The 13,515-nt window shown below is 61.0% G+C and overlaps 1 protein-coding gene across 2 annotated transcripts; it reads left to right on the top strand.

Moving 5' to 3' along the window:
- The first annotated feature begins 583 nt into the window (after positions 1 to 583).
- On the top strand, positions 584 to 8,270 carry PES1 (pescadillo ribosomal biogenesis factor 1). 2 transcript variants are annotated; one of them, XM_087768551.1, is made up of 15 exons: positions 585 to 852; positions 1,311 to 1,390; positions 1,633 to 1,786; positions 1,884 to 1,993; positions 2,997 to 3,168; positions 3,420 to 3,509; positions 4,560 to 4,676; positions 4,834 to 4,911; positions 5,346 to 5,435; positions 5,566 to 5,696; positions 5,851 to 5,976; positions 6,142 to 6,326; positions 6,434 to 6,585; positions 6,921 to 7,088; positions 7,573 to 8,270. In XM_087768551.1, exons 1-15 carry the CDS (start codon positions 829 to 831, stop codon positions 7,657 to 7,659), a joined length of 1,764 nt encoding a protein of 587 aa, XP_087624677.1. In that variant the 5' UTR covers positions 585 to 828; the 3' UTR covers positions 7,660 to 8,270. The 2 variants fall into 2 exon arrangements, with proteins under 2 accessions (XP_087624678.1, XP_087624677.1); XM_087768552.1 differs by lacking the exon at positions 3,420 to 3,509 and having other exon boundaries at positions 584 to 852.
- Positions 8,271 to 13,515: the final 5,245 nt, after the last annotated feature.

Below are 13,515 nucleotides of genomic sequence, written 5' to 3'. Positions count from 1 at the left end.
GCGGCCTCACCAGTGCCCAGCACAGGGGCGCCATCATCTCCCTGGTCCTGCTGGCCACACTATTCCTGATACAGGCCAGGGTGCCATTGGCCCTCTTGGCCACATCCCTCCCGTGGGATCAGGCTGGGAACTAATGGCCACGAAGCTCCCGGGGACACCGCCCCCGCCCCAGCTCGGGGACGCGCGCCCCGAAGGCCCGTGGGGACCCGCTAATGCCGGCGCCGGGAGTCTCTGGGGGCTGGGACAGGGGCCCGGCTGCCTCCGAGACGGGGGAGCCGCCGGGAAGGACGGAGCGGGGCCGGGAGCCTGCGGAGCTCGGGCTGAGGGAGGCCGAGGCAGCCGGGCCGAACCACCCGCCCTCCCCCGCAGCCGGCCCGAGGGGCCGAGGACCCCGGGGAGGGAGCGGGGCCGGTGTCCCAGCCCCAGGGGCTGCCTCCACCTGAGGGCGGGGGCACAGGAACCGCCCGCCAGCCCGGTGCCCCCGTGGGGCCACCCCAGCGCCCGGTGCCCCAGTCCGCCAGGCCCCGCCTCGCTACATCCCGGCGTGCCCCGCGCAGCCCCGCAACATCCCGGCCTGCCCCGCGCCTCAGGACCCCCCACCAGGCCGCGCGGGCTGCCCGCGGCGCGCCTGACCGAGCCCGGTCCCGCCGCCTGCCTGCCCTGCTCGCTCTGCCTACGCTGCCTGCCCTTCCCGCTCTGCCTGGTCTGCTCTCATGACCGGTGCGGGGCGGCTCGGGCGAGCGCAGGCCCCGGGCGCAGGCAGGGGCAGGGGCAGGCCGGGGGCCTGAGGTGCGCCGGGAACACGCGGACAGCGGCGGCGGCGGGGCCATGGGGGGGCTGGAGAAGAAGAAGGTACCGCGGCTCCCCCCCCCCCCCCCTTGCCCCGTCCCCCCGCTCGGTGGTCGTGTTCACGCTCCCCGGTGCCCTCCCGTGTCGTGGCCCCGTCCCTCCGGTGCTTCCCCCCTCCCGGTGCCCGTATCCTGCCCGGCCCCCCCCCCCCCCCCCCCCCCCCCGGTACTGGTGCCCACTCCGGTGCCCCTGTCCTGCCCGGCCCCCCCCGGTCCCGGTGCCCCCCCCGGTCCCCGTGCCTTGCCCGCCCCCCCCCGGTACCCGTGCCCCTCCCCGGTGCTGGTGCCCATCCACGCCGTGACACTCGGTGTCCTTTCCCCCCGCCCCAGCTGGCCGTGCCCCATTCTGCCTCCTCCCCCCGCCGGTTCCCGTTCCTCCTCCTCGCTCTCCAGCCCCCGGTGGCTCCGGGGCTGCCCCTCCCGTTCGCGGGGCTCCCCCCTGACTCCCCCGTTTCTCCCCAGTACGAGCGGGGATCTGCCACCAACTACATCACCCGCAACCGGGCGCGGAAGAAGCTGCAGCTGAGCCTGCCCGACTTCAGGTACCCCGTGGGGACGCCCCCAGGGACCCCCCAGACCCCGTCCGGGGTTGCAGCAGGGGATCGAGCCCGTGGCGGGTGCGTGGGGTGGCCCTTTCCGTAGGGAGCGTGGCAGCGTGTCCTGTGTATTCTGGGATTTCAGGCTGACGAGTTCTGGTTTTTTTTTCCCCCCCCCCTCAAGGGGTGGGGGAAAGGGGCCCTGGGGCGTTTTGGCCTTCGGGTCTCACCCTTGTCACTGTTACCAGGCGCCTCTGCATCCTGAAGGGGATTTACCCCCACGAGCCCAAGCACAAGAAGAAGGTGAACAAAGGCTCCACGGCAGCCAGGACTTTCTACCTCCTCAAGGATATCAAATTTCTCCTTCATGAGCCCATCGTCAACAAGTTCCGGGAGTATAAGGTAATTATCCTGCGGCAGACCCCTGGGGTGCTGCCCAAGGGGCCGCTCGGGGCTCCTTCTCTCCCGCAGAGCCCCCGGCCTCTCCCTCTCCTGGCAGGTATTTGTCCGGAAGCTCCGGAAGGCATACGGGAAGAGCGAGTGGAGCACCGTAGACCGGCTGAAGGACAACAAGCCTAGCTACAAGCTCGACCACATTGTGAAGGAGAGGTGAGTCACCGGCGGAGTCCCAGCAGAGTTGGCCTCTTGGGAGGAGCTTTTCCTGCAGCCACCTGGACCCGTGGAGCCTTTGCCGTGTCCGTCCCTCTTTAGGAATCCACCTCCTACAGCAATTCTGGGGGTTTTGATGGAAACTGGTGTTTCTGGGCTGGAGGAGACAGCTGTAGCGTGCTGCACGCTGGCTGTGGCAAAGCATGAGCGAGCAGGGAGTGCTTGGCCGGTGTAGATGGCTCCAGGATCTCTAGGAAGACACTGAGAGCTCTCCTCCTCTCCCTGAGCAGTGTTTTCCTTGGAGGGAGGGCTGGTGGAGGGTGAATCATGCCAACGGAGTTGGTGAGTTGGTGACAATGAGAGAGGAGAGGACCCAGAAGGGAGGGAACCTGCTCTGGCGGGTCTCTTTGTTATCCCGGCGGTGCCTGGGACCTCGCTGCGCTGGTGCGGAGAGGGGAGAGAGAAACGGCACCGAGACACAGACGCTGCCCCAACAAGCTCTGTGCTCGGGAGGGGAGTGGGCGCCTGGCAGCTGCTCGAGCTGCAGGGCTGTGCCATCTCCTGCCAGCCGCAGCGTTTGAGTCCTGCAGCTTTTGTCTGGGCCTCGTCCGTCTGGCCAGGGAGTGCTGTGTGCTGCACCGCAGGCCACAGGCACGCTTGTTGTTGGTGGGTCCAGGCTGGGATTCCCCAACACTCTGTCCTTGTGGGTGCCCTAAAACCTGTTTACTCCCACCCTGTAATCAGGGATGTTGCCGTCCCCTCACCCAGGGAGCTTCCTGGCTCCCCAGAGAGCCCTGAGCCCCGGGGAGCTGCTTGGAGGTCCCTGTGTGCCCAGGAGGGACACCCCGTCCCTGTGGGTCACCAGCTGTGGTGGGACATGCAGGAGATGAGTGCTCCACGGTGCCCAGTCCTTTCTCTTGCAAGGTCTCCACCAGCCCCAGCAGCTTTTGGGTGGACGCTGGGGCTGGGTGTGATTCCCCCTTCTCCTCCTGCCCGGGCATAGGTACCCAACCTTCATAGACGCGCTGCGAGACCTGGACGATGCCCTCTCTATGTGCTTCCTCTTCTCTACCTTCCCGCGGACGGGCAAGTGCCACGTCCAGACCATCCAGCTCTGCCGGCGCCTGGCCGTGGAGTTCCTCAACTATGTCATCGCCTCCCGCTCCTTGCGCAAGGTGGGCGCTGCGGGGAGGGACGGGGCCAAGACCTTCCCTGCCCCGGGGTGGGCCGCGGAGGTGGTGGACTTGTGCCCCAGGAGGGCACAGAGCCAGCTGTGCTGGCAGCTTTAGGTGGGGAGCGAGTCCTGCCAGGCCGTCTGTGATGCTCCCATGATGAATCTGCTGACGGGGGAAGGGTTAACGAGGATGGGGACAAAGGAGCACCTGTGGCCTTCCTCCCCCTGAACCCTCGCACTGCTCCCTGCCAGGTCTTCCTCTCCATCAAGGGCATCTACTACCAGGCCGAGGTGCTGGGGCAGCCCGTCACCTGGATCACCCCTTACACCTTTGCCCATGATGTGAGTACCTGGGAAGAGCGCAGCAGGATCCGTGCGGACCCGCACTGCCTTGCTGCTCCCTTCCCTGTGGCTGGGGAAGGGTTGAGGGACTGTCCTGTGGCTCTGGCGCTGCAGAGGCAGGCGAGGCTGTGCTCAGCCTCTGGTGGAGACCACGAGGCCCGGCTGGGAAGGCTTGCGGGTCACAACCGTCTTCTACCCCCAGCATGGCTGTACCCATGTCCCCTGTACCTGGCTGTACCAGTCCCCCCCAGTTCCTTATTTCCTGTTGTAAATTATTAAAATGTGCCTTAATCAGCAATTAAAGATTAACCTGCAGGAATTATGCTGGTGGCGCTGAGAGAAGAGATGAGTCAGACAGTGCACCCTCTGCCAGGGTGGTTCTGCTGCATCCCTTTGCCGTCCAGGCGGGTGGCAGGGCAAGGGGAGAGCTGCGGGTGCCACTGTGCCGGGAGAGCCGCGTGGCTGTGCTGTGCCTTGCCAGGATCTTGGCATGCTAGAGTTCATCGGCACAGCCGTGCCCTCTCATTTCAGTCTGGGGCTTTTCAGGGCTTGGCACCACAGCTGAGTTGAGGCTTTCCAGCTTTGTGGCCTTTGGTACATGCAGCATCTCCTCGGCCAACCCATGTCCTTCCCAGCCAACATTGCTTCTCACTCCCTTGAGTTCTGACTGTTGTGGGGTGGCTGGGTCCCTGCCGGGTTTTGGCTCTTTGCCCTGTTCTTGTTCTGCTTTGCCATGGCCTGCACATCTCACTTGGAGGAGCAGAGTCCCTGGACCAAGCCACCAAGGTCCCCATCCATGATGGGGTGGGGTGCTTCATCTGTCCCAGCAGGTCCCTTCATGGAGGGGTGGCAGCAGGGCCCCGTGTAGCAGCCTGGGGAGCTCTCCCTCCCCAGGGCCTGGCAGTGTCCTTGGACCTTCAGACCTTGCTGTGAAGGTCTCCCTTGCTGTGAAGGGTCCTCCTCCCTGTGCGGGTGGGACGGGACCCTGTCCCTGCAGAGGGGACTCTGGCCCTTTGTCCTCGTGTCCTCATCCTTCCCGTGTGCCTGCAGCACCCCACGGACGTGGATTACCGTGTGATGGCCACCTTCACTGAGTTTTACACCACCCTCCTGGGCTTTGTCAACTTTCGCCTCTACCAGTCCCTCAACCTGCTCTACCCCCCCAAGGTGAGGCCACTGCCTGCCCTGGGGATGTGCCGCGCTGGCCTGAGCCTGGTGGGACCACCTGGTGTGGGTGGTGGGAAGCGAGGACATGGTGGAGGGGGGGGATGTTTGGGGGCTCTGGGGTTGGGAGCTCCCTCCCCGCCTTAATGTTTCTTCTCAGATCAACGGCCAGGCTGACACTGAGCTGAAGCCTGCAGAGGGCAAGGAGTACGCCATGGATTCGGAGAGCTACCTGGAGGTAAGGGATGCTGCCGTCGCCGCGGCCCGTGGGAGGACCCTGCGTGGCCTTAGTGTCCTGACTGCAGACCCCTCCTGGCATGGGGCACTTGGCGTGTGGGGGCTGAGGAGCAGAGCCTGATCCTTGCCGTGGCAGAGAGGACTGGTCCCAAACTCCTTGTCCCCTCATGTTGGCCAAGGGAGGAGCCTGTGCTTGGCCTCGGGGGCCACTGGCCTCCCCCCTGCATGGCGAGGGACCCTCCAAAGCCCCAGTGCTGGGGACTGCAGGATGGGGCAGTACATGGAGGAGGCTGAATGTCTGTCTAGTCCTGGGAGGAGATCTTCTGACCTCTTGCTCTGAGAACTCACCTTCTCCTTCCTCCGTGAGGCTGCTACTTTTCCCATCCCCAAAGCACCAGCTGGGCATGACGCTTTCTTGGTCTCTTCCCACTGCAGAAACTGTCGGCTCTGAGCGCCAGCCTGGCCCGTGTGGTGGCACCGACCCACGAGGACGAGGTGGAGATGGATGAGTTCCCGGTGGAGGGAGTAAGAGCCTGGTGTGGTGCTGGGAGGGACTGGCAGGAGGATGGGGGCAGTGTCCAAGAGCCCTCCTTGCAGAGAGGGGCTTGGCAGGGGCTGTTCGTGGGGAGGAGGCTGAATGCTTTGCTCTGAGCAGGAGACGGCGGAGCAGATGGACGCGAGGAAGAAGGAGCAGGAGGCCCTGGAGAAGCACAAAAAGCTGTTTGAAGGGCTGCGCTTCTTCCTCAACAGGGAGGTGCCTCGAGAGCCGCTGGCCTTCATCATCCGGTACGTGGTGGGCAGTCTGTCCCTTGGCAGCCCTGCTACCCTACGCTGGCCTCCCCCAGCCTCTCTCTTGGCCAGTCTGCCTGATGTCCCGTGGGTGAGGTGACCCTCAGGGCCCCTCCTGCCTGTCTGACTCCTCGGTGGGTTCTGCTGGCAGGTGCTTTGGTGGCCAGGTCTCCTGGGACAAGTCCCTGTGCATCAGTGCCACCTATGATGTGAGCGATCCCTCCATCACCCACCAGATTGTTGACCGGCCCCGGGTGGAGCAGCAGGTTGTTGGCAGGTGGGTGAGGCAGGTGGCCTGTCCCCAGAATGGCCACCTGGGCTAGCGGGTGTCCCTGGCCATCCCAGAGTTGTCCCACACTCTGTCTGCTCCCTTGCAGCCCCCTGGGCTCCAGAGCCTGGGGTGGTAGGAGGGAGTCTGACCCCGTGTCCCTCTGCCCCACAGGTACTACCTGCAGCCTCAGTGGGTCTTCGACTCCGTCAATGCCAAGCTCTGCCTCCCCGTGGCCGACTATTTCCCTGGCGTGCTGCTGCCCCCGCACCTCTCGCCCTTCGTGACGGAGCAGGAAGGAGACTACGTCCCTCCTGAGAAGCTGAAGCTGCTGGCCATGCAGAGGGGCGAGAACCCAGGTGACGCGAGGACGGAGGAGGAGAGCAGCAGCACTGCTGCCTCGGCAGGGCTGTACCTGCTCCGGGGCCAGTGGCTGCTCTCCTGTTGGTAACTGGTCTTTCTGTAGATGAAGAGAGTGAGGAGGAGGAGGATGAAGAAGAGGAGGAAGAGGAGGACGACAATGACAAAGAAGAGGGGGAGGAGGAGGAGGAGGAGTCTGAAAAGGAAGAGGAGATGAAATTAAAGAAAATGGAAGAGCAGAAGACTCAGAGCAACAAGGTACGGTTCCCAGCAGCGGGCTGGAGCCCCAGGAGGAGGCAACTCTGATGATCTCTGTCCCTGCTGGGGCTCTGCTCGCTGCGGGGCGTCCTGGCCGAGTTCCTGTTCTGGGACCCCTGTGGCTGTGCTGCTCCTGCGGCAGCCACCATGCTTCTGGGCGCTGGACCTGTGTTCGTGAGCTGCAGCTCCCATTCACGCTCAGGACCTGTTGCTTGGTCCCGGAGGGTGCTGCGGCTCTTCCGTGGCCCCCAGTGAACGGTGTGGAAATGTCTGTCCCTGGGGAAGGGTGGTGGGCTCCCGGCGTCTGGGGTCCTGAGCTCTCTGGCTCCCCGCAGGCACTTCCCGTGAAGGTGACCGCTGGCAAGCTGCGGCTGGAGGACAAGCAGCGCCTGGAGCAGGAGCAGCAAAGCGAGGAGAAGCGCCTGGCTATCATGATGATGAAGAAAAGGGAGAAATACCTCTACAAGAAGATCATGTTTGGCAAGAAGCGCAAAGTCCGAGAGGTACAAGCACAAGGCTGCTCTGTGCCAAGGACCCTTGCCTGGATCCTGGTGCTAGCTCTTCCTAAATCGGCTTGCAGCTATGGATTGCTAAAGCCGGGTCTGTCCCCATCTTGGGGGAGAGGGAGCAACCTCTGCTTCCAATACTGTGCCTGCTCTGGGCTGCTCCTTCTGCTCCTCTCTGTACCTGGTGAGGGCACTGAGCAAGGGTGGGCAAGGGTGAGGCTCTGCAAGCCTCTTCCCCGGCATCACCAGGCTGCGATCTCGACCCTGGCAGGGCAGAGCTCCTCGTGCTCCCTCGGGGCCATGGCTTGTGCTCAGCAAGTGAAGCTGCTGCCGCTCTGTGCCCCACACCTGGCAGGGGTGCCAGCAGCAGATGGGTCCATCTCCCCCACGTACAGCTGGAGGGTTTGGTGGGACCAAGGGCAGAGCAGCCCTCGGTGCCTGCAGACCGGCCTGACTGTGGGTCTCGGGGGTTTCTCCACAGGCGAACAAACTTGCTGCAAAGAGGAAAGCCCACGACACTGCTGTCAAAGAGGAGAAAAAGAAGAGCAAGAAGGCACGACGAGCGTGACGAGGCCTGGGGGCTCACTGCAGGGGCTGGCTGGCTGCCTGCGCCCTGTGGACACCATCGCATTTTGGTGAAAAACCGTCAGCTTTGTTGTTGGGACAGAAATGCTAAATTAAAACATTCTCCATCTGTAAATACACTTCCTGCTGTGCCTTTCCCAAGGCTCCCTCGGCTCCTGTCTGCTGGTGCTGCTGCCCGTCCTGGCCTGGGCTGCTGGATCTGTGTCATGAGGACTGTCCTCTTCATGCTAGCGCCACATCTGCTTCCCAGCCTGCAGGGGGGTGGCGAGTGAGGAAGAAGAGGGCAAGGAGAGCTCTGGGCTCTTGCAGGTCCCTCTGGGATTGTTCCTTTTGAATTTGCACAGCTCTGGGCAGAGGAGCCAACCCCCCGTGGCGGAGCAAGGGCTCACTGAGGGCTGCCCAGCTTGGCAGGGTGTTGCAGCGTGTTCTGGAGGCTCAGCACAAAGAGCAGGGCTTTGCCCCAGCCTTGGTGGAGAGGAGTCCACGGCAGAGGACAGCCCGTCCCCTGCCCAGCCCAGAGCTGACCTCCAGCATCCACATGGCAGGCTGTACTTCTCTTGTATTTTTATTTTTAATTAAAGAAGGTGATGCTTCCCCGTTGGCATGTGTGCTCTGTTCCCTCCTGGCCATGGCGGTGTGGTGCGACTGCGCTGCGCTCTGTGCTCTTGCCCGGTCCTGGGCACAGCGAAGGAGGCACGGATCGGTTCATCCAAGACACATGCAGGGCTGGAGATGACTCCTCATCCCACACCAGGTGTAGGTATGGCTGTTGGGAGGTGGAGCGGAAGTGACAGAGTCTGGTCCCTGCTCCAGGTGCCACGACCCGTGGGCACTGTGGCTGTTAACTTGCTCCTTGTCGCCCTCTGCCCATGCCTTGTTCCCAGCAGCAGGTTTGGGTAGGGTCTGCTCCATACTGGCTGGGTGCTGAGAGCCAATTCCAAGTCCATTTTGTTCAACCAGGGGAAGCACAAAGTCCTGCCCCTGGGGAGAACATCCCCAGGAACCAGGACATGCTGGGGGCCTCCAGATTGGAAAGCGGCTCAGCAGAAGACCTGGGGTTCCTGGTGAGCACCACGTTGACTGTGAGCCACCAACGTGTGCCCTTGGGGCTAAGAGGGCTAAAGGTGCTGCATGAGGAGTGTTGGAGGAGGTTGAGGGAGGTGATCCTGCCCCTCGGTGCCGACAAGGCCACTCAAGGAGTGCTGTGTCCAGTTGATGGGCTCCCCAGTGCAGGAGAGACATGACACACTGGAGCATGTCCAACGAAGGGCCGCCAAGACGATGCAATGACTGGAGCATCTCTCCTAGGAAGAAAGGCTGTGAGAGCTGAGCCTGGAGGAGAGAAAGTTCAGGGAGATCTTATCAATGGGTGTCATGGTTTAACCCGAGCCGGCAACTAAGCACCACGCAGCCGCTCGCTCACTCCCCCACCGGTGGGACGGGGGAGAGGATCGGAAGGGCAAAAGGGGAAAGCTTGTGGGTTGAGATAAGAACAGTTTAACAACTAAAGTAAAATTAAAATAGAACAGTAGTAATAGTAATAATAACAATAATAATAAAAACAAGTAATAATAGTACAATAGTAATACAAAGCAAGCGATACACTCTACAATTGCTCACCACCCGCCGACTAATGCCCAGCCCGTCCCCCGGCTAACTCCCCCAGTTTATATACAGAGCATGACATCACATGGTATGGAATAGCCCCTTGGCCAGTCTGGGTCAGCTGTCCTGGCCGTGCCCCCTCCCAGCTTCTTGTGCACCAGGCAGAGCATGGGAAGCTGAAAAGTCCTTGACCAGTGTGATCGCCACTTAGCAACTACTTAGCAAGAACAAAACGTCAGTGTATCATCAACATTGTTCTCATCCTAAACCCAAAACACAGCCCCATACCGGCTACCAAGAAGAAAATTAACTCTATCCCAGCTGAAACCAGGACAATGGGTATGAATACTTGAGGGAAGGGTGTGAAGATGGAGCCAGGTTCTTCTCAGCAGTGTCCAATGCCAGGACATGAGGCGACAGACACAAACTGAAACCCAGGAGGTGCTTCTGAACATCAAGAAATACTTCTTCACCATAGTGGTGACCAAGCACTGGCACGAGGTTGCCCAGAGAGGCAGTGGAGTCTCCATCCATGGAGATACCATAACCAGGGAGGTTGAACCATCTGACCTTCAGAGGTGCTGCCAACCCCACTGGGATGTTGTTGGGTTGCTTGCAAAGGGACGAGGCAAAGGTTTTTGGGGCTTGCTATCCCTCTCCCGCCTTCCTCCAGCAAGAGACTGGAGGGGGTGGTTTTTTGGGTGAAAAAGCGGTTAGTTTGGGGCTCTTATCTGAGCTAAAGTAACGCATGGAGAAATTAGGGCTGCCATGGCCAATGCCGGGGCCGCCGACCGCCCTGGATGCGCAGAGCGCATCCCGGGGGTCGACATCCCTGGCATTGGCAGCCTTATCCCCCCCCACCTTTCCCCTAAATCCCATTTTTTTCCCCCGAAACAGCCACCTGCACACACATTTCCTCGCCAGGGCCTACATGCGGCTTGAGGCCTCTTCATAGCTGTCCTCCTCCTGGGCAGAGGAGAAAGGTAACACTTGGTCTTGTGCAAGATTTCTGTTTTTTTTTTCCCTTTTTTGGCTCATTTTGGAGGTTGGGAAGGGGTGTCCCAAAGTGGGGTGGCTTGCTGTGGGGTTTTTGTGGCCTCGTTGGGGTGCGAAGGTTGTGTTGTCTCCTGGGGCTTATGTGGATGCCCTTGTCCTCAGCCATGGCTGTGTGTCTCGTGGGGCTGTATGGGGACACCCCTGTCCCCAGCTGTGGTAAAGGTTGTGCCATCAAATGGGTTGTTTTTGGGGGGACACCTTGTCCAGGTGTCCCCAGCCGTGGTGAAGGCTGTCATCTTATGGGGCCTTTTACGGGGACATGTGGTCTTCAGCTGTGGGGAAGGCTGGTTATCTCATGGAGCTTTTATGGGGACACCCTTGTCCCCAGGTGTGATGAAGACTGTGCTATCTCATGGGGCTTTTATGGGGACACCATAGCCCCAGCTGCGGTGAAGGCCGCGTCATCTCGTGGGATTTTTGGGGGGACATCTTGTCTGTGGCCGTGGTGAAGGCTGTGCCATCTCATGGGGCTTCTTGTGGACACCATGTCCCCAGCCATGGTGAAGATTGGTTATCTCATGGGGCTTTTATGGGGCCACCCTTGTCCCCAGCTGTGGTGAAGGCTGTGTCATCTCGTGGGATTTTTCTGGAGGACACCTCTTTCCCAGCCCGGCCCAGGTGAAGGCTGTGCCACCTCATGGCACTCCTGTGGGGACACAAGTGTGGCCCGTGAATGCACCGCCAGCGCTGCCAGCCCCGGCGGTCGATAACCCCTGGTAGTGAGCGAGCAACAGCACAGAGAAGGAAATGTCGATAATGGCCTGCCTTTCTTCTTTTTTCTTTCTTTTTCTTTCTTCTTTCTTTCTTTCTTTTTCTTTCTTCTTTCTTTCTTTTTCTTTTTTTTTTCTCTCTTTTTTCTTTTTTTTTTTATTTTTGTTTTTATTTTTCTTTTTTCTTCTTTTTTTCTTTTTTCTTTTTTCTTTTTTCTTTTTTTGTATTTATTTTTATTTTTTCTTCTTTTTTTCTCTTTCTTTTTCTTTATTCTTTTTTCTTCTCTCTTTTCTCCCTTTATTTTTCTTTTTCACTCTCACTCCCTCTTTTTTTGCCTTTTTTTTTTTTGCTTTGGGGAGTTGGGAGGGTTTCCCCTTTTTTTTTTCTTTTGCTTGCTTTTTCCCCCCTTCCTTGACTTCACTTCTCGGAAAAGAAGGAGGTTCGACCACTTGGGAGCTCCTGAGGCCGCACCCAGAGCCGGGCTTCCACCATGGAGCAGGAGACCCCGAACGGGGCTTCCCAGCCCCACCGGAGCCGCCGGACACCCGCTCCCGGGCACCTGCAGGCACCGTGCAGGGTGGCAGATAAGGAAGGGGCGGTGGGACCGGCAGGCAGAGCCAGCCACAGGCAGCAGTCCCGCTGCTGGGCTGCCTGGCCAGGTGACCACAAACCGGTCGCGCCACCCCAATGGCCACCGGTTCCCCCTCTTTTGCCGATGCTAGTGATAGATTTTCCACGCAATAAAGGCGCCTGACACCGCACTTGGCCAACGAGTGGCCAACGGGCCCAAGCCTGTGCACCACTGCGGTGCTGCTGCCCGCCCCTCCGACCAGCCGCTGGGGCTCCTCGTCAAATTCCTCGGCATCCCCAGCTCCAGCACACGCTTCCCCGGCTGTCACAGTTTTCAGCATGAGTGCATTTTTTGTACCCCCAAATCTGGGGGGGATTCGTTCTGCCCACTCCCAGATGGGGGGACAGAGGACAGGGGGTGGGGGACGTCGTGGTGGAGTCCTCCTGGGGATGGTTTACACCCCATGGGGTGCGGGAGACAGAGCGTCGTGGCGCCTTGGCTCGTTACATTGCATCCCGAGGCCGCGAGCATCCCTTCATTGAGCTGCCACATCCCAGCCGCCGCGGTCCTCTTCTGGCTGGAGACCGTTCACAACGCCATCCCCCAAAAAAGGGGGAGACCTGGAATTAAGAGAGGTGCCCTGTGGAGAGGGGGTGGGATGGCTCCTTGCCCCCGCACAGCTGTTTCCAGGGCGAATCCAGGTAAGGGGATGGAAAAGTGAGTGGCTGGAGCCAGAGCAGGCGGTGGAGCCGGGGGTGTTATTTAACTTGGTGTCGTGGTTATTTCACACAGCGGCCATTACCCGTGACAAATGGGCCCGGGAGGTAGGGGGAAGAGATGGGTGATAAATCCTGGGCATGACTCCAGCCAGGGCTGAGCACAACTGGAAATGCATCAGATAAGGGCTCGGGGAACCGCGCGCTTGCTGCGTGCTCGGGTGTTAACGCTGCCTCTGAGTAGGGACAAGTCTCCTGTCCCCATCCCGGCAGCAGCCCCTGCCTCCCCAGGGGCAGGCAGGCACATCCCAGTGTTGTTTTTTGGAGAGCGTGTGCTTGGGCTTGCTTGTGCTCACTTGCACGCTTGCTTGCTCCTCTCCATTGCCCGGAGGTGCCTGTTCCTCTCCATTGCCCACGGCCAGCCCGGCATGAGTGGCACAGGCTCGGGTTTTAATTCTGAGGACCCAGATGGGATCCCTCATCCTGGGCTGGTGACGCCAGCGGGGTCTGTCCCAGGAGAGCAGGGACATGCCAGCGAGGTCAACGCCTGCGGGGATGCGGCAGCTCCTCATCCCTTTTCTTGCGATGACGGGGGATATTCTGGCTTTTCTCGTCCCCCGGTGCCGGCTGGGGCTGCCTGGGGGTTGCACAGATTAACACCGAGGTGAGAACCAGTCCCGCCAAGGCAGGGTAGGATGTGGCAGCTGCCTGCGATGGGGCAATAGCTGCCTGCCCGCCCGGGGCTCCGCAGGGTGACCCCAAGCCCCGTGGGGACGAGCTCTGAACCCCGAACACCTCTGTCATTAACGGAGACTCGGGTGGGCACCGGGCATGGCCGAGGGGTGCCCTGTAGTTATGCTGTCGGCTGAGCCCCCAGGTGCTGGATGCCGGTGTGGCCACTGCTGGCTTGGCCGCCAGAGCAAGCAGGCAGGGCCATCACCACCATTAGCAGCAGAGAGACGGCTTTGAGGGCAGTGGGAAGCAGCCAGGGCTGGATCCAGGCACGCAATGGCCCCTTTTCTGCCCCACCGTGGGGTGATGCCCAAGCAGGGCGCCGGATGGTGCTGAGCCCTCCCTGGTGCAGCCGCAGCACCCGCTCGCCCCGCTGGGCACAGCCACGTCATGGCAGGATGGGACCCCACGGGCAGCAGCACCCCTCAGCCCCCCGCAGGTGGGTGCC

Source organism: Nipponia nippon, unplaced genomic scaffold (genome assembly GCF_047370975.1).
Source record: "Nipponia nippon isolate SJK-2023a ecotype South Korea unplaced genomic scaffold, ASM4737097v1 scaffold_30, whole genome shotgun sequence".
NCBI lineage: Eukaryota > Metazoa > Chordata > Aves > Pelecaniformes > Threskiornithidae > Nipponia > Nipponia nippon.
The sequence above is the reverse complement of the archived record's forward strand: the minus strand, read 5'-3'. Positions and strand labels throughout refer to the sequence as shown.